The sequence below is a fragment of the Furipterus horrens genome, unplaced genomic scaffold (assembly GCF_987537825.1).
Source record: "Furipterus horrens unplaced genomic scaffold, mFurHor1.1.pri manual_scaffold_2, whole genome shotgun sequence".
Lineage (NCBI taxonomy): Eukaryota > Metazoa > Chordata > Mammalia > Chiroptera > Furipteridae > Furipterus > Furipterus horrens.
The window spans coordinates 66,151,285-66,172,362 of NW_028327172.1; the positions used below are offsets into that span (position 1 = coordinate 66,151,285).

At 34.4% G+C, this 21,078-nt stretch overlaps 1 protein-coding gene across 1 annotated transcript in view; it reads right to left on the bottom strand.

Annotated features, from left to right (window-relative positions):
- CNTN5 (contactin 5) overlaps positions 1 to 21,078 on the bottom strand; it is a 524,441-nt gene that overhangs the window by 341,413 nt on the left and 161,950 nt on the right. The window contains exon 6 of the mRNA XM_090267326.1: positions 18,282 to 18,485. Within this exon, the coding sequence (XP_090123452.1) occupies positions 18,282 to 18,485 (204 nt within the window). The remainder of the gene's footprint in view (positions 1 to 18,281; positions 18,486 to 21,078) is intronic.

Below are 21,078 nucleotides of genomic sequence, written 5' to 3' on the forward strand. Positions count from 1 at the left end.
TCCTGCCATTCACCGCTGCGGCTGCCGCCTCCAGCACAGTTCGATCTTTCTCAGCCGCGGGTTCGCACTTCCTACCCATCCGGATGAGCACCACTTTGTTTATGACTTCATATGTTAGACTTCCATGTAGCTTTATTTTCAGGAACTTCTTATTATTTTTAGTTTTGCAGTAGTCGTAATCCTTCTTAGTTGTAGAGGGAGACAGAGCGTGTCAGTCTATGCCTCCATCTTGGCTGGAAGTCCTCTAATTCTCCTTTAGTCTGTCTTTATTTTTGATATTTTTTAACTTGTCCTTTGAAATCCCAAGTTGTTAAAAGCAAACTCATCTTTCTGTACTATGCCAACTCCTTACTCTATCTGCTTGTCAAAAAAAAAAAATAATAATAATAATAACCTGAGTTTTCCCAGATCATATTCATTTAACTTTCCTTAGTTAATAGAACAATAGAGATGTGGCATAGTTTTAATCCATTTCTTAAAAAAAAAAACAGTGGAGATTCCAGGTCAACATTTCAATCTGCTGTCTGTCTTCTCTATTAGTACTAGAGTTATTGTCATGAAAGCAAGCAAGCAAATAAACAAAAAACAAAGCTATATACCATGCTGGGTGTATACTTGAAATATCAGGAGGATTACTTTGTAAAGTATATGATTGTCTAACCACTATGCTTATACACATGAAAGTAATACAAAATAATATTGAATGTAAACTGTAATTGAAAATAAAATTTAAAAAGAACAACAATAACAAAAAAATTTAATGTTAATTCCTTAAAGAATTCTGTTTACTCAATACTTTTAAAAATAAATTCTGAACCCCTTAGCGTTTCATTCAAAGCCCTTCATAACTTGAAACTGACCCTGTGGTTAGTCATATTTAGTGACTCAACTTCTTACAAATCTTACCCTGTGGCCACAAAATACTTTACAACCACATGCTTTTGCCTTGCTTTGTAATTTTTTCAACTTTTCCTTTATTTATAAACTACCATTCAGCTTTCAAAATTATACTCAAATTTCACTTCTGCATTTTTAGGTGAATTAATTTTATTCTTTATTTTCACAGCTGAAACCATTATTTTAGAGCATATGTCATTGAGTTTTAATGATGTTTACTTTATATTCTTCATTGCATGTGGTTTCTGGCAATGCATAAATTAAGTTTATCCTTCTTTGTACCTGCAGTGCCTGAACATAAACTGATTGACTACATTCTGGCTACTTGACACTCTATGACTCAGCCTGGAGTACATGGTTCATAAGTTTCTTTCACTGAATATTTGGTTTTATGTTCCTATTAAAATTTTGATCTGCTATCTTGAATTGGTTTTTATAAACATTTCCTTTCCTTCTCATTTGAAGTTTGATAGCATTTAGGAGAAAGCCAAGACATTCCATAATGTACTTTGCAGTATTGCTTGTATGTGTTTCTTCTTATTTCTTTCCATAGACAAAGTTTTAATTCATATTTTTACTATATTGACCTTGAGCACTTGAACATCTGGCCTCTGATTCTGCTGTCTTTCCTATCCAATCCATTGTGTATGACGACTCCATTTTAATCTTATAAAATGGCATTATTATCATTTATTTCTACTCTTAAAAATTAGCAATTTCCCATTACCTTATTGATAAAATTTAAACTCCTTCTTTTAGCATAGAAACCCCTAAAAATCTGCTCCAAAGGTAACTTTTCAACTTGACTCTAATAAGCCTATTTCTTTGGTTAGAGTGTCTCTGAAATGGCACTCATTCATTTGTTATCTTATAGATATGGATCTATATATTCACTCAAAAATTTATCATTAACAGGACTGGGTTAAGTTTTTTTACCTCAAGAATACCTTATATAACTACAGTAGCCCACAGTGATAAATCCATCCTATAAATTCTCTTCAGATTTATATTTCTCATCTCTACGTAGTCAAGTTTTATCATGTGATTGCATGTATTTTTCCCTAATGAGATGGATAATTTATTAGTGGCTAGAGAGCCATGTGTTACAATTAGTTTTGGCTTATACAGGCTTAGATTATGGTAGGTTCATGCAACTAAATAGTCATCGGTCGGCAGCCGTCCGTCTCGAGAGATGATGGTGTAGCTTCTTAAGAGTCTATCTGCACCGCCAAGAATGGCTGTGCAGTCCGACTCGGGAGTGACACGGTATCTGTCTCCTCCCGTGTTGAATCGACATCTTGCGATGACACTGGAGTGTCCTCTCCAGTGAAGCTGAAGCTACAGAGCCTGGGCAGGGTGATATGGAGGGTCTGCTGTTGCCCATGCAGCAGACCCCCCCTCTCTTCGCAGCTGAAGGGTCCAAGGGAAAGACAGAGTCAATACAGCTTGGCTTCAGGTGCGCCGCAGGAGTTGCCGGTATTGACTACAACGTCAAACCGCCTTAGGGACTCCGGCTCCAGATTTTCTGTTGGGGTTTACTCCCTTAGCCTTTCCCCTGAAGAGGTATGCTGCAAGACAGCGGAGGTTTTTTGGAATCAGAGTTTTCCTTCTCTGATGTGCCCTGACTGGAAGATCGAACCAGCGACACTTAGCTCGCAGGCCGACGCTCAATCCACTGAGCCAAACCAGCCAGGGTGTAAATAGTCATAGTCTATTACAAACCAAGAAGTGAGGACTAGTTATTGAGCATCAATTATACATACAGCATAGAACAGTGGCTAATATTCACATTTACCTCAAGAACTTATTATTAGTCAGACCTGAGAAAACATCATAAACATCACAAAGCTTTCAGAATTTTTCCAAAATCCTCATATGTAATTTCAGATTTTAATAGCATTTGGAGATAAAAATTGAATTTACCAGTTTTTGATTCTATCTAGATGTATACATGTGTATATGACAAAAATATAAAATATTTTTAAAGTGGGTTAATCTATTAATATCCAGTAATACTGTTTATTCCTTATTCACTAAAGAGATTTAGCTTAAGTCTTTAACAGTGATGAAATGGAGATTATATCTTAAGCCTGTTAATGATGAGAAATAAATCAAAATGTAGTTGATTTTTCACTTCTTCCTTTTCACAAAACAATCTATAAGTCTTGGCAATGTACAATGTTAGGAGGACTACACTAATAAGTTTACTTATTATCATTATTTATTAAACATATTATCCTGTATGAAGCCAAAATAAAGAACAAAAAGAGTTTGACTACCAAATATATATAGAGTTAAGTCCCTTGAACAATGCAGGGGTTAGAGACATTGACCCTCACACAGTTGAAAATTAGCATATAATTTTTGACTTCCCAAAAACTTAACTACTAATAGTCGACTGTTGACCAGAGCCTTACAAATAATATAAACAGTTAATTAACACATATTTTGTATTTTCTATGTGTCACATGCTGCACTCTTATGATTAAGTAAGTTGGAGAAAGAAAATGTTATTAAGAAAATCATAAGAAAGAGAAAATACATTTATAGTATTACGTTTATTTGTGTGTAAGTGGACACCCATCCAGTATAAACCTGTATTGTTCAATGGTCAACTGTAGTTATTAAGTATAATTATTCATGTTAGAAAGCAACAGATTTTAGAAACTTGTATTTGAAACTATAAAAAAATACACTTCCCAAATAAACCCAAAACACTAATTTGAAAGAACATAAGCACTCCTATGTTCATTGCAGCATTATTTATAGTAACCAAGATATAGAAGCAGCCCAAGTGTCCATAAGTAGATAAGTGGGTAAAACAACTATGGGACATTTACACAATGGAATACTACTCAACCTTAAAAAAAGAAAGAAAGAAAATTTTATCCCTTATGACAACATGGATGGACCTGGAGAACATTATACTAAGCGAAATATGCCTGTCAGAGAAAGACAAATACTATATGATTCCACTGATATGTGGAATCTAATGAACAAACTGAACTAACAAGTTAAATGTGGACAGACTGATGATGGAGGCGGGCTGACAGCTAGGGTGGAGGGTAGGAGGTGGTGGAATTGAGCAAAAAGGAAAAGGACTCATGGAAATGGACAACAGTGTGGTGATTTCTGGAAAGGGGAGTAGAAGGGGACTAAATGGTAATGGAAAAAAATACAATAATGTTTAAAAAATAAGATACACTTTCTTTCCTTTGAAAAAGAAGGGAATGCATTTAAAGTGGATTTATAGCAGACTGGGAGCCCATCTTTGATAATTTTCCTGCTTCTATTTAGATGTAGGTAAAAATGTTTTCAAAGGAGAACTAGAAGCAGAACTGTACCTGCAGTGTTTATTGCAAACACTGGCTCTATGACTGAAAAGTCTTTGGAAATACTTTTTTTAAAGTTACACACCAACTTATCCCAGCTAGGCATTCCTGCTTGTCCCACAAGCTTAAGTAAGTTTAGTAAAATAATGTTTGAGGAAGTAAGCAAGTTAATTACAGATACAAAATAAACTGTAAGGTCTTGTTTCTCTGAGTTTTATCATTATTTTTTACATTGCTGGTAATTGGACTTGTGAATGATTTTTGTAGGTCATAAATCACTCCCCTCTTATTTCTATTAACTTTTTATAAGATTTCTAAAGTAGTAGAAATAAATTAAAACCTAAAATTACAATTAGAGGCCCATAATGATATTTCAGGTCATGCACTAATCACTGTTTCATGTATAAGGATAACATAGTAATAAAAATAATACCCAATACTTACATGGGGTTTACTATATAATAGGTACCTAACTCCTATAGATGTATCCACTATAATCTTCACAACCCTTTAAATTGGTCAAATAATTATCCCCACTTTACCTCTGAGGAAACTGAATCAGAAAGGTTGAAAAATTGTTCAAAGTCATGGCTATTAAATGCTACAGACAGGATTTGAGTACAGAAAGTCTGGCTCCAGAACCCGTGCTCTTTTCCACATGCTAAATAATGAATGAATTGCATGGCATGTGCTCTGCAGTAATTCAGTGCTTTAGAGCCAAAGACATTTTTTTCCATAGAAAATTGTAAGTAATACTTTAATTGCCATTTAACTCACAAAATACTACCTTAGCAAGCGATCCATAGTACTAACATAGTTGCTTGGGGTTTGAGGTCCTAGAAATAAGAATCCTTATGGTTAAGAAGGAAGAAGAAAATATATCACCTCTCCTCCCTACACATGCTTTCTTCATAGAGACAGAGTCAGCCTCAGAGAAAAACTTGAAAGATAAAGATTTTTATTTTTGTATTCCGCTACTTTTAATTTACTTTATTCCTTAGTTCCTCTTCGTATGTTTTCCCTTTGTCTATCTATAATGCCAGTCCAGAATTAGGGCAATTGAAAATCCCCTTTTCATTTTCAACACTGCACTCAAATGTCCACTTCACTCTGCAAAAGCTCCTGATGAGTTTGTGGTGTTAGTTCTTGTCCTCTTTGCACCTTGACATATTAAACCTCCTTATTTTACTCTTTGCACATTGCAATATGGCTTCTTTTTAACATATCTATCACCTTTTCTACCTTTCCTATGACATCGTGAGTTCTTTGAGAATCAAAGAATGTGTTTTTTTTTTCTTGAATCCCCAGCACCAAGAACAAACAATCAAAGAGAAAATGTGAACTGTGTCAGATTCTTTATATGCATAATTATTCTAATTTTTACAACAATCCCAAAGTAGTTTTAATCACTGTTATATGAATCAAGAAACCAAGGATTAGAAAGGGTAGGTTGCTTAGTTATAAACGAAGTAGATCTAGAATTTCAAAATAATTAAGTCTGGCTCAAAAGCTCTCTGCCTGATCCCACTGAATATATATTTATATATCAATCAAGTTATGCCAAAGTTATATATATATGTCAAATTCCCTCCTGTTAGTCTTCACAATCCTACCCAAATCTCTTCTCATATAATCTACACTCCTTTCTCTTTGGGAAGTTGTCTCCATAAAATGTTAAAAACAAAGAAAATATGATTTAACTAATATAGCACTAAAGTAAAAATTACTGCTTTCTAATTCTGTCTGTTGCATTTCATTTTTTAAAACATAATGCTTTGTCACCTGAATGACCATTTAATTGACAGAGCTCTAGCCCTAGCGGTGTAAGCATTGTGTCAGTATGGGGAGGAGAGAGTGCAGACAGTGGATCTGCTGCCTTTGTCCAGATCTGTCTGAGAGTCCATTTCTGAAAATAGAAACCCTAAGATGTTTCCACTGTGATTTTTTTCTTTAACTTGTTTTCTGCTTTCACATACTTCTGAATTTCAATTTCTCTAGAAGCTTCTTGAGGATATATCTTTCATTTAAACAAATGCAAAGTTGAAACAGCCTGTGGCAGTGACCAATCTATGGTAGGACAACTATTTATACATATAACTTTTTTGCAAGTTTCTCATCTATAAGATTTGTACTCCATATATTTGATCATCATGATGTCAGAATGACAGCAAATGCTTACTTTATGTTGGCTTTAAGTTACTTTCTTAAACCAGTGAGTGATAGAAATATTCTTTGGGATTCTGGATCTAGCACATTCTTCATTTACTTTTTCTTTATAATTAATTTTTTAACACACTGACATTTTAAAAGAAAACCTAAATTTAAAGAAAAAAGCATGCTTAATATTAACTATACCTTAATAGTTATTAAGAAAATTAGGCTGTGGATTCTTTTGACAGATAATTAACACATTATATAGCAGGCAACCTTATGTTCTGTACAGATGAAGTCTATCATTCCCAAAGATCAGCACAACCCCAATTCTACTTATAGGAGTTACTCTTTACCCTCTGATTTCATTAATTTGATGGGTTCTCTCTTTTTAGACAAACTGAAAAGAAAAACCTTCACAACATATAGTCCAATGAAATTGTGCAGAAATAAATATTGTTTCTATCATAAGCCTCCTATTCGTTCTGAGGTGCATGTCTAATGACACATTTTAAATTTTGTTTCAAGTAGTATTGATAAGGTAATCCCAAACCCCAATTTGGTATTGATGTCATAAGGAAAGCATAATGATACAGTGGGAAAAACACTTCAGGTGAGTTCTAGTCCTATATCTCCCACCTTGGGTAAGTTCCTTAACACGCTGGTAAATGACCAGTAAAGTATAACATTAAGGAGTGTATTCTTGAGCCATACAAACATGTGTAAAAGAACTTGTTATTTGTCTTAATGACAGATGCTTTATAAAAGAAGATAAGCTCAAAATGCAGTTTTGTTGTGAAGACTAAATGAGAGAATTATGAAATGCTTTCAACACAGTGCCTAGTTTATAGGAAAAACATTAATTAATCATTATCAAGCCTTCCACTTGTGCAGCTACTATCTCCCTTTCACAGCACTGAAAGACAAGGGTTATAAAATAGTAAGATGAATCACTTGAGTTTTAAAATATTTTGAGTAATGGCAAGATTATTTTCGCTATAAGTGAATTGCCTTCCAATATCTCTACTTTGAAGAACACGACACTTATTTAAATACATGAGTTTCAGTACACCCACCTTAGAAATACCAGTCTTGTTATTTTATAATAAATTTTCAAAGTATCTCATTGTGGTGAACTGTGGAAGAAACACTTCTCTAAACATTACAAATTACTTTCCAGAGAAATAGTTTTAGAACTCTCAATATCCTGGATGTGATTTTTAGCACTGGATAATAAAAGTGATCACACAATAAGAATAAAATTCTACAAAAAAGGATATAAATAAGAATGTAAATTCAATATCCATGCAAGGTAAGGGAAATCTTAAAATATTCACCATAGAGTTACTCAATTTTAGACAAATTAACTGAGATAAAATGTGAGAATTAGTGCAGGAGAAAAAATAGAAGAAATTCATTCTAAATGATTCATAGGGAAACAATATTATTCTTAAATGGCTTATTGGATGCTCAGAGAAAATCAGGTAAATTATATTAAGAACAGCAATGCAAGGAAAGATAAGGAAAACTGGTAACCATAAGAAAATGGGTGTCTTCATAATAGAAAGATTTTCTAAATAAAATGAGAAGGTTATGGCACCTATGACAACTTGATTACAAGCACACTCTTCCAAAAGCAGCAGCATGTTAATCTTTATTTAAATAATTGCCTTTGTGGTGATCTAAAATTATGAATAATTACATTTTAAAATATTTCAGTAGCAATAGACCAATTTAAGAAATATCATGACTGTTTGACAATCACTATAAAGTCAGAGTTGCTTATTGAAATAAAATGTCAAACATTCCCTAACCTAACTGAAGATAAAAATTTCCAGATGCACTCAAAAATAAATATCTCTATTCTCCACTGATTCATAATATCTAAGTGAAACATGCAGCACTCTGAATTTCAAGCAAGATTCTCCCCAACATGCTACGGTCTAGTCTTTCATTCATCTTTTGTTATAAGTCATGTCTCATGTAAAGAAGAACATTAAAAATATGAAGAGGTATGTAACATTTAAAAAAACCTACAACATTTGGCATATAATCACTAGTGCAGTTGTTCTCAATTGCACTAAATGCATGAAATACCCAGGAAGTACTATGGAAAACGCAGATTACTGGGATTTATAGGGTGAGGTCAACTTGCACATGATCTTAAACTACCTCTCTCTTCCAATCCTCTCTCTGAAGGAAAACCAAGAACAGATGGGTCCCACCAGTGGAGTCCAGCCGGTGCATTTGAAGACCCAGTTTCTCCTGAGACCTCCCACTGAAAGGGTAGGTCTAGGATTTTATTTTATTTTTAAAAATTTCCTGAAGGGTGCAGCTGGTAGGGGCTAGTGAACATTCTTAAAGACACTGCACAGTCTGCTTGCTTAGTGTGTTCTGGGATGCCCTGATGACTTGGTAGACCTGGGAGAAGAAGGGCTCTTTCCTCTTAGGGAGAGATCATTTAATTTAGATTTAATTATTCCTGGTAGTTTCAGCAGGAAGGGGGACTGCTGGTGTCCTTTGGGGATGGAGGGGAGTAGCGATACTTCTGTGCCTTGATAAAGAAATATTTATTGATAATTTGTTCAACTTACAACATTTCAGGAGTTAAGACGTTAATTTCTAGGAACAGTTCAGAAATTCTGATTGGGTAGATCTAGGGTATGGCTCAATATTTTAATTTTTTACAAGTGCATAGATCATTCTCATGCAATGAGAATGTTTGAGGATTACATTATTAAAAGCTGGTATATTAGATAATATTTTACAGAATTTTATTGATGTTATTTTAGACAAAGAAAAAAGCAGCAATTTGAAGTAATGTGGAGGAATAATGTTTTGTCATGATTAACGAAACACCTTAGGTATGGGAAGCAGCATGCTGGCAAAATGGGACAGTCTTCAGGGGTTGAGTTTGTCATGGCACTTACTGATTATTTAGGAAAGCATTTTAATGTGAGAAATATTTTAATATGGGAACAATAAAATGTTTAAGTGTTCAGGTGATACTGAACTCTACTGAGTAGTGAAATATCAAGCTGGAAAATATAATTCTTATAAAGATATAGTAATATTATATGGGTGAATATTTTGAAAGTGACAGATGAATTTCAAAATGGACAAACATTAAAAATGCCTTTATAATAAAATTAAAACTGTACTACTTATATGGTAGATTTTATTCCTGTTTATTGTAACTAGCTGTATGATCTTAGATGCCATTTAAATACTTGCAGACAGAGGGAGGATTTCAGAAGGCACCTTAAGAAGAGAGAACAGGAACAAAGGAAATGGAGTCAGAAAATGCCAGAGGAGGTTTTGAATGAAGAATGATTGAATACATGTGATGGAATATAAAACTACTTCCAATGCTATGACCTGCCCCCAACCTCTATTAAATTCTCAACTGTACACATAGAAGTTTGAATTTACACAGTAAACAACAGCAACAACACTACAGTAATAGAAACAGTCTTGGAAAGTAGTTCTTAACTGTAATGGCCTCACACGCTAGTGAAAAGTGGGAATTGAGTCATAAATACTGTGTTAATAGCTAACTTTTACTAAAGCTTACTATGTAACAGGTCTTATGCTAATAACTTGCATATATTAACACATTTAATCCTCACAATAACTCTATGAGACAAGTATCGGTGCTATCCTTACATCCAGATGAACAAATTGAATCACAGACAGGTTGTCTCTTGTCCAAGGATAAAGTAGGCATTAAATCAAATGAAACACTGTGACTGATTTATTTTAAACAAAATTAATCAAAATATATTCTAGTTTAAATCTCTAATGATGCCACTCTCATTAACTTATTTTCTGTAAACTTCCATGATTAGCATTAAAGAAGATGGTGTAACAGCTAGTTCACTGACACTGAACCTGTAGCAACTACTTTCTTCTATCACCTAGATTGAGGCAATGTTGTCCTGGCTGGATAGCTCAGTTGGTTAGAGCATTGTCCCAATACACCACGGTTGCCAGTTCCATCCCGGGTCAGGGCACTTACAACTAACAACCAGTGAATGAATAAATAAGTGTAATACCAAATCTCTCTCTTTCTCACCCTGCCCTCTTTTCCTCTCTAAAATTAAGAAATGACAATGCTCTTGAAAGTGAATGTAAAGAATGAAATGCAGAGAAGGGCAGTTGGAAGCCACTGATCTAGACAAGAGGTAAAGAGTGTCGTCGTTAGGAGTAGAAAGATGAGAATGGATGAGAATCAGATTGCAGATGTATGATTCAAAGGCTTTCCAAACCTATGGAATATGTATGTGGTCATGAGATTTCAGAGGATTTGTGTTGTACTCAAGATTTTTATGTTAGATGTTTTAGAAGAAAAGTGATCTTACTAACAATATAGATATCAGCTGGAGAAGGTCGTTTGTGGGAAGATTCTAAATTAGAAACAGAAATAGAAGTGCCCACTAAAGATAAATATTTAGAAATATAGATGAGTCTCAGGAGTGGAATCTTGGAGAAACACCTACATTTAGAATAAGCCTCCTTAAATCCTTTTTGTGCCCAATGCCAAGTATAAACAAGACAGAAAGGTGGTTGAATGGGCACATCCAGATGGATAGCTAAAAGGAGTGATTTAGTTAGGGGCTACATTGAGAAGAGACAGTGAAAGGTACAGATGAAATTGTTTGGGAAAGCCTACTGCAAGGTAACTCAAGAAAAGAAAATATTCTTATGTTTAAACAGATTGCAAAGAGATCAACAATGATGAAGGCTGAGAAAATGCTGATATATTTGAGTAAGAGATACTTGACTGATTTTGAGTAGCGAGGTGAGGCTCCATGCCAGATTCAGATTATCAAATGAAGAAAGGAAGTATAGCAATAAAGATAGTTTAGATTAGTCTGACAATAGGAAAGAAAGTCAGACTAAAATAATAGAACATACATTTTCTACCCTTACAAAAAACAACTCAAAGTTCATGTTTCTTATATTCAGAATGATGTATTCACTATTACAATGACACTTATCAAAAATTTACATTGTGATTTTGTTTCCTGAATAACAATAACAAGCTTTTATGTTAGAAACCAGGAAAAAGCCTAAATTAAATACATATTTAGCAAATTTATTTTATTTGTAAGCACTTATTAAATAATTCAACAAAGTTCCCAAGATGTATTAAGAGTTGAAATAATGCATATTATTTTTCTTGGTAATAATTTTCATCTCCATAGAGAGAAGTGCAAATTGTTTTTATGTCTATTTGAGTAAAAATTGAATTGTTATGGAATGACTGACTGTCAAGGACATCTGAGCAAGCAAAGTATTCATTTTATTCAGAAATCATCCAATGATTTTTTGATGTTTTTATTTAATTTATATCACATTAAGATGATAAGTCTCCCAGAGAAACAGAGAGCAAATAAATAAAAAAATAAAAATAAAAAACAAATAAGTTTCTATATTCCTGCAAGTTTTGACATAAGCCTTAATATTATTCAGCTTCTTTTACATAGTTAAATATACTTGAGTAGGAGTGTTCTTGGCACCAGCATTCCAAGTCCCCTTGAAGCTATCCATAAATTGAAAATTCTGAACAAAGATTAGAAGAAGAAAGTCTCCAGGGATTAGAGGAGGTTATTCAATACACAAGGAGCAAAACTTAGATGAGAAAATGGTAAAATTGAGAATACCCCGGGCCTTTCCAATTGTTGTATTTCTTTGTGTTAAACAGACTGGTCAGGAAATGAGTGACTTTGCTATAATGTTGTTTAAATACCCAAACAAATTTAAGGGATCAGAGACAGGATCCATTCTGTTTGTGCTATTATCTGATGCAAAGCAAGCAGAGAATTGGGGTAGAACAAGAGTACATTTAAATGAATGCATATTCCTTCAAATGTTATTTTTGAATTAATGGCTGTGCTCCATATTTTGTTTGGTCTTTGTATTAGTTTTTTATGGTTGCTGTAACAACTCACCACACCCTTGGTAGTTTTAAATGACATGCCTTTATTTTCTTACAATTCTGGAGTTCAGAAGTTTAAAATCAGTTTCCTTTGACCTTAATCAAACAAAGCAGCCGCTTTAGAAAGCAAGGTCTCTGTCCCTTTGGAGATTCTAAGAAGATCGATTTCCTTGCCTTTTCCATCTTCTAAAGCCACATTTCTTGCATTCTTTAGCTCATGGCTCCTTCCTTCATCTTCAAAACACATCACTCTGATTTCTACTTCTATCATCACATCACATTCTCCTCTTCCGTAGTGAATCTTGCTCTGCTTCCCTCTTATAAAGACACTTGGTACTACATTTAGGGCTGACACTAATTAGCATTGGTAATTCAGGCTAATCCAGGGTAATGTCTCCATATCAAGATCCTTAATCACACCTGCAAAATAACTTAACCATATAAGGTAACATTCAAAGTGTCCAGGAATTAGAATATGGACATCTTGGGGATCATTATCAGTCTGCCACAGTTTTCAAGGCATGCCATTTAAAAATATTTTTCCATTGCTGTTAGGACCTGCATTATTCAGTAGTAAATTAATAGGGTTAATTCATTAATTATGCAAGTAGATAATTCTGTATATAATTTCCTTGTTGACACAATTCTTGCCTTAAAAATAAATATGTTGGCTACACATATATCCTCAGTTGATGAATTCTCTTATAGTTCATTAAAAAAAATGCCTTTAGACTTCTCACCACCAAACAGTAGGCTATCTCCTCACTGACAAATGATAAATTCTCTAACAAAGGCCACCATTCTGCATGCATCCTGAATCTAGTCCCACTCACTTTCTCAAGTTGTTTCTTTAGTTAATTCTCTCTACTTTGCTATTTAATTATAAGAATGGGAAAAGGACCCAGAGGCAGTTATTATATTATTATTCTCTGCACCTCTGTAGAGCCACTTTAGCTTTAAAGAAGGGGGTTAAGAGAATGTACCTTAGAAGGAGAAGGATCTTATAAGAGAAGATCCCATCTAGACAGAAAGGAATGAGGAGCCTGGTCCTGTACATAGTGGATTGTATACGAAGATGCTCTGCTCTATTTTCTTGAAGAATTAAATCTATTAGCAGAACATGGTGATCCTCTCTATCTTTAGAAATACATTTAATATATCTCGTATAATATTTATAGAAAAACTTCAACTTCTTTTTAAAGTTAATATCTTCTTATATATATTTCCCATTCTTTTACTCTAATATTTGTAAACTTTTTCAGACAATGCCTCACATGTAGTAATAAAACATAAGTATAGATTAAATAAATATAAAATAAGCAAAAATAAAATCTTCAGAATTGGGCTGGGGTCTCAAATGAAAGGAGAAATGTAAGTATGAATATGCCATATATGCTAAAGAGATAGTGAGACCCTGAAGGGAAAGTAGAGGGAACAGTATTGGGGGGAAGAGGCGGACGTATGTTGAGACACAGATATATAGCAGTTGTAGGAACGAAAGCTTGGTAAAAGAGAGATATGGTTAGAGTGGAGTGTTTAATAAATGTTTCTATGTTGTGAGTAAAACCAGCACCTCATTCACTACCCCCCAAAGTACTAGTAAAAATCCGTGTTACTCATAAATGTTCTTGGAGCTAGATTTCTTTTATTTTTATTTTTTTTATTGCAATGATATATGAGGTTGGCCTCATGGAGCACTGAATAAGGGCAGGCAGATCCTAGGGTACACAGTTACATTCAGTACTCAGGGTAACATCCTCCCTTGTATTATATTGTAAATAGGGATGGGTACTGCATTTGTTTCGCCTCTGTTGTATCTCCACTAATGTGATAAACTATCTGACTCTTAGTAGATATCTGATGCACGTTTGTGAATTTGCGAGGCTAATTTTCCACAATGTCAGCAGAGGAAATTCTGATCATGTCACTCATACACTTTGTATGTTCTAAAGCTTCCTCGTCTGTTTTAGGTACCTCTTGTCGGCCAATTCAAATAATCTTGGCCAAAATTTTAATTCCTGCAATTGCCACCGTGACCAGGTCTGTGCAGGTGCGACCATTTTCACGAAGTTGGAACTTCAGCGCCACCTGCAGGCGCACAGAGATGAGCTGCCCATGGAGCCAGCGTCCAGGAATGGGAAATGAAAGCCCATGATAGTTCTTACAAGGAGACCAGGCTGAGTGCATTTCAAAAGCCTCTGGTTCCAAGCTCCAGTGACCTGTAGAAGTGGCCATCTCCATAATGCAACCCACTTTTTCACTGTTTCTCTCCTCACCCCACTCCATCCCACAGTCCTGCTTTCTGGGATAAATTTCTAATATACTACCTACAAGTAATTTTTTTTCAAGCTTTGCTTTAAGAGAATCCAATATATTTTGTAATAGTCTCAAAGTAAAATTTTATCTGCCCTTGTGAGGAAATAATTTGCCTATGTACATAACCCCTATTACATTTAGAAAGGTCTATTTTTTTTCCAGAGAAGTATAAAAACACAATGCTCTTGTGATGATTTTTATAGCTAATTCTATGGTCATAGCAGAGTAAATGTAATTTTTATATTTAAACCCCTGCAGAGGTGTTTGCCAAGTCTGCAGAAATATCTGTTATGATGTCTGTCTCTGCACTGAGAGGTTTGTAAAACCCACCAGGAATTTCAGCTGATGGCGGTGCAGTTAATGGATCCATCCACAATAGTATTCAATTTTTATTTTTAGACTAAGTGTTTAATATATGCCACCTACTTGGAAAAACATTCAGGAGTATGTCCTTCTTATGAACATACTTTTCCACTTTTTTTTTTTTATGAGATCAAATAATGATATGAAAGTTTCTGATTTAAAGAAAGGATTCCAATCTAATTGATGCCTTTCTTAGCATATGAAAGTTTCTTGTTCTTTTCACTCATTATCCTGGTATAAATTTTTTAACTACTCAGTAAGTTTAATAACTTTTTATAGAAACTGTTAACTTAGAATTGTATATAAACGTTAAGTCTGAGAAGCTTGGGAGCTGTTGGGGTTCCCCTGTCTGTAGAATTGCTTCCCTTCTGAGTCAAGGGAGGGGCACAGGCTGGGTAACGTGTGTTGATAGTCCTCTCACCTTTGATATAAGAGCAAGGACCTGGCTGTCGGGATGCTGACAGCCACCTGCCTGAATAAATTTTTGCTTATGTGCCACCATTCACATCAAGAACTTCAGCTTTCCATAAAAAAATTAGTCACATTGTTAAGAGACAAGCTCTTCGGGCATTTTGCATGCAGGAATAGGGCAGAGAAGGGATTCCAATATTTCACTGAAATATGTTCAACGTACGTACCTTGAATTCCCTTTTTGCTCTGTCTCATTTTTTATGTCTGCCTTCAGCTAACCGATTTCAGAGCTTCTTCAGGCTTCCATTGAGCACATGGTCTTTAGCCCTTTAAATTTCTTTAGACTCCTTAAACTTTATTCTAAGTTTTAGTTTCTCTACCTGTTTAATCCTTTAACTCACAACCTTCCTTATATTTTCCCGAAATAGTATATCAGAATGTCTCATTTATTAGTGAACTGCTTCCTCTCCTTCAGCATTCTCATTGATGAATGACTTTTTCTTGTAAGGTCTCAAAGGGTGACAGGCAACAAATACATCCTCTCCTTGTTCACTCATTTCCCTTGGCTTCCTGCATGCCTCGCTTTTTTTCCTATTATCTCTCTGATTTATTATTTTTTGTAGGATTTTCATTCCTTATCTTTCCAGTACAATTTGTATTACTTAAGGCTTGTTCCTAAGATCATTTCTCTTTATTCAGACTCTTTTCATGGGCTTTCTTAACTGCTCTAATGGTTTTATTTAACTTAATTAAACAAGAAGTACCATGTGTGAACCTCATGAAAAAAATGAGAAGTTGAGAAGTTGGCTTTAAGGAGTGAGGTTTGATGGGAGGGAGATGTGTGTGTGTGTGTGTGTGTGTGTGTGTGTGTGTGTGTGTGTTTTCTCTTCTGCACTTATACACCATTCATTCAATATGGTTGTATTACTATGACAGAACATAAGCAATAGAAGGCAAGAACCACTGAGGAAATAACAACCTTAGATAATTTATAGAAAAAAAGAAATGTAAATTTTGTAACTTTTCTCACAGAATCTTAAGACTGTCAGTGAAAGATGTAACTGAAATTTAACAGATGTTTTCCACCTGTTTCTTATTAACTTAAATGTTAACTTAAAATAACAGTTTCATCTTACTTATGTTTATTTATTGGGCCTTTCATATAGTACTGGTCAAATAATGATTCTTTGAAAATATGGAGTTCATTTAAAAAGAACAACAGTTTCACCTGTTCAAGCAAATTCATTAATATGGTGACTAAAAATAATTTATTAGTTTAGTGACATGGTTTTCGTTATATAAGAAATTATGACTAAGAGTGTAATGTTCTGAAAAGGCCAGAGGGAACAATAATCAACAAAGACAAAGGGATGGTCCTTATAAGGGGAGAAACACTATATTATCAATATTGAAATAGAATGAGAGAGGAACATATGAATGAAAAACATAGTTAGGTTTGAATTTTATTAATAGGAAGATAAATTTGATACTTATATAGTTTTTTGTGAATGGGTGTTGGGTTATAGTCCAGTTTAAGGGAAGCAGAGGGGCTTATAAAAACTTTTGGGAGAATTACAGTTTAACAATCCACAGAAATTTAGTAGGCTTGAGTAGCAATGTTGAACTCCCATTTGTAGTTGGTCATCATGACCCATGAACCATCACTCATTCAATGAACTGTGCCAAAGCTTCCTCCTACTCTATAGCCTACCCCATGTTTAATTAGTCATCATATCCTGGTAATGTTACCTCTTTAATGTCCCAGGCATATTTCCTATCTTCCAATGCTATTACCACTGCTTCCGTTCTGTTTCTCATCATCTGTCGGTTGGCTGGTTTCAATAGACTCTAAACTGGTCTCCAGATCTCTGGTTTTGTTTCCCATCTATTCCTCCATGCCATTACCTAGCTGTGTGACCTTTGATAGGTCCCTTTATCTCTTGAATATTGGCTTTCTCACCTCCAAAATAGATACTGTGTTCATACATTCTATCTGGTAGTATTATTCCTACTATTTACTATGAAGTCTAACTATATAAGATGAAAAACTAGTGGTAAGCAAAAATCTTGTGATATAACTCTGGTCATACATTCCAGCAGCCTATTTTCTTAAACTAAATATATAAAAGAACAGTGTTAAAATACAGTATTTTTTAAAACTTTACAATAAGTGTTTTCAAGCTTACTTCTTAATATGCATTTTTCAATTTTTATTGCATGATAGAGCAAGCCACATATCATATATCAACTGTAATATAACAGTTGACTTCTTTAATGCAATGCTTAACTGTAAATGTCTGTAACTAGGAAGAAGGTGTTTAAATTTGAAGATACTTTAGATAGATAGCAGTACCTATAATTACAGAATCATCAAATCTGCCTGAATTGCACTTAAAAGTTAAAGTTCCAACTGTTCCTATTATTGGAAAAGTAATAATAACAATTATAACTTTACCATGAAGCATTAAAAGCTGAACATTCCAACTGAAGGTAGCTAAAGTAAAAATGTAATGAAAAGTGCACCTATAAAATACTTTCAATTCATGCACATGTACTATATAGAGGCACTAAAGAGCAAAGAGAAGAGCTGTAGAATCTTTATTACAGTTCTTTTTTCACACTCTCTCTCCCATTTTGGAATTAGGGACATTATGTTTATTATTTCTCATGCATAAATTATCCATTTCCTATGTCAAAATTTTTATTCTAAGGTATGCATAATCTCCAACTGAAAATATGGAGTTTCTAAACATGGCAAATGTCCTTTTATTTCTTTTGTGGTAGGTTTAAGGGCTTAGAAAAACACTCATACATCTTTATTTTTCACATTTGAGATGGCTGACCCACTTAATAGAGGCCACACGACTTACCATCATTACGCAGAGTGAGTGGTGTTGGAGGACTAAGCACTCGGGCATTTGTCACTGTGTTTTTCACCAGACAGATATAGCTGCCAACGTCTGATGTTTGGACTTTAGAAATGTAAAGGTTGCCTGTCTCCTGGGAAATGAATCGCCGGCTGTCTTCGGCCACAAAGGATGGGAACTCATTAAATACCCAGCTATAGATGATCTCTGAAAATACACAAAATTAAATTGTTTAAAGACAGGTTATTTTAATAACAGTTAAAACTCAACTAACAAAACCTTTACTAAGTGTTAGATATATTTCAAGGCCATACATATTTGATCCATTTGATCCAGATACCTATTTAATTTAGTATTTCATGTTCAAAAGACTGTTGTTTTAATTATTACAGAAGATCTGTAATATTTCTTTTTAGATTTTATTTAGTTATTTGTTTTAGAGAGGGGACGGGAGAGAAACGTCAATGTGTGGTTGACTCTCATGTGCCCCAACTGGTGACCCAGCCTGCAACCCAGGCAGGTGCCCTGACTGGGAATTGAACCTGTGATCCCTTGGTTCAGAGACCAGTGCTCAATCCACTGAGCCACACCAGCCAGGACAGATCTGTAATATTTCCTAAGGATGCTTAATCTTTACTCCATTCATTCATTCATTCAATTGCAATGTTTGTTGAATTTGTATTAGATGGTTAGCACTATGATAACACTGAAATTAAAGAAGGAACTCCTGCCATTTGTGATAACATGGATGGAACTAGAGAGAATTATGCTTAGTGAAATAAGCCAGGCAAAGAAAGCAAAATACCATATGATCTCACTGAATACAGGAAACTAAAGAACAACACAAACAAATGAACTAAGTAAGACAAAGAGTGGAATAGTAGTCAATAGAGGGGAAGGGGGAGGGAGAGAAGGAGGATAAGTAAGGGAAGGGTCTAGTCAAGGAATGTGTATAAATGACTCATGGACATGGACAACGGGGAGGGATATGATTGTGGGAGAAGGGGTGGGTTGGGTGGGGGGAGCAATGGGGGAAAAATGGGACAACCGTAATTGAAAAACCAAAAAATAAAAGGAAAAAATAAAAAAAGATGAGAGAGCTTTCCATTCTTAAAAATAGTTACCCAAACCTATAAAACAATGTGGAATAAAGAAATAAAAATACATATTCTATTCTAAGGAAAGCATGGAAAATGAACACTTAAGTGATCATGTTGATCAATGAAAACTTCCTGAGTTAAGAGACACCTGAGCTACATTCATTTGCTTATTCGTTAACAAATATTGGTGAGAAGTAATTGGTTCTGATAAAAATATGGTAGGAATCATTGACAGGAATTGCTGATGGATTGTTATGAAATGTGAAAAAAAAAGAAAGAATCAAGGAGTATGATTTTGGACCTGAGTAACTGAGCAACTAGAATATATTTCTCTACTGAAATGGGAAGACTACAGAAAGAGCAGTGCTTTGGAGATGTGGGTGGGGTAAAATCTGTTTAATTTTAACAGGTTAAATTTGTCATACTATCTAGCATGAAATTGAGAAGGTAGTTGCATTTTCAAACATGGATGCCAAGGGAGAAATGTATGTTGGTATCAGTTTAAAGTCTTGATAGATTTGTTGGAGCTGGTCAGGTGAAGTGTGTATGGGGTACTGAAGTTATTCCAGTGAGAGGAGACAAATGAAGATGGTCATTCAGGAAAGGAGTTGGGTGGTAAGACTGGACATCCACAAACAGCTTTGTGTTATTGGAGTAAAAAAATTCAAAAAAGGGAGTGATCAGAGAAGAGGTTGTAGAGATTGGAGATTAATCCAAATTACTGAACACAGATTAACATGTTGTGTATGTAATGTTAAGGAACGTGTGCTCTCTGTGATATGTATGCAGTGTGGCACTGCTGGATATTTTTCAGCAAAGGGTTGTCATAGGTGTGTATATTGGTAGGTTATTCTGGTGGTTCTGTAAATGTTGGAATTAAGTAAGAGCAAGCCTGCAGGAAAAAAGAATAGGAAAATGGTGCATGTTGAAATGACAGCTGAAAAAATATGAATTAGAACCATGATTATAAGAATGAGAAGAAGGGTATTTGTCCAAGAAATAAACTGGAGATAAAACAACTAAGAGAGACTTTTTCCCTTGAGTAACTGGGTAGAAGATGGGAGAAGTTCAGGATGAAAATACAGGATGAGCAGAACATTGATACTAAGCAAGTTTAGCCACTATTTATTATAGTTCTAGCAGATGCCTGAGAAATTTGAAATGTTATGTTGTATTAGCTTGTAAGTATAATACACATTTGCAATGTCAAAAGCTTTCAAATATTTTAACAAATATTTTACAAAGCAAACTATTTTTCATAGCTACAGTTACCCACTTGGCAGTCTTTAGTGCACTTGGCATTTTATTAAGAATGTATTAATAGCATCCATGTGGCTTTACTCAAAGAAAGTCGATAGACAATAATTGAAATACTTTCTTCTGTTCTCACACTCCTTAACTAGACTTTAATTCGAGGACTTCTCACACTTCATTATGAATTCCTCTAATTGTTATAATAAGAGTTTCATTTGTCATTTAAACATCACTCACAGACATTTTGATATTTTTGCATTTATTTTATGCTAGGTTTGACTGGGGTTATCTCAATTTTTGGTTTGTATTACTTAAAATTGGGGGAAAAGAAAACAGTGAACAATTTAAGTCTACTATTTCTGTTATATTGACAGTGTTTGTTGAGTCAATGTTTTGTAAAATATTGTTAGAATAGGAAAAAAAGTATTTACATGAAATTGGCATTT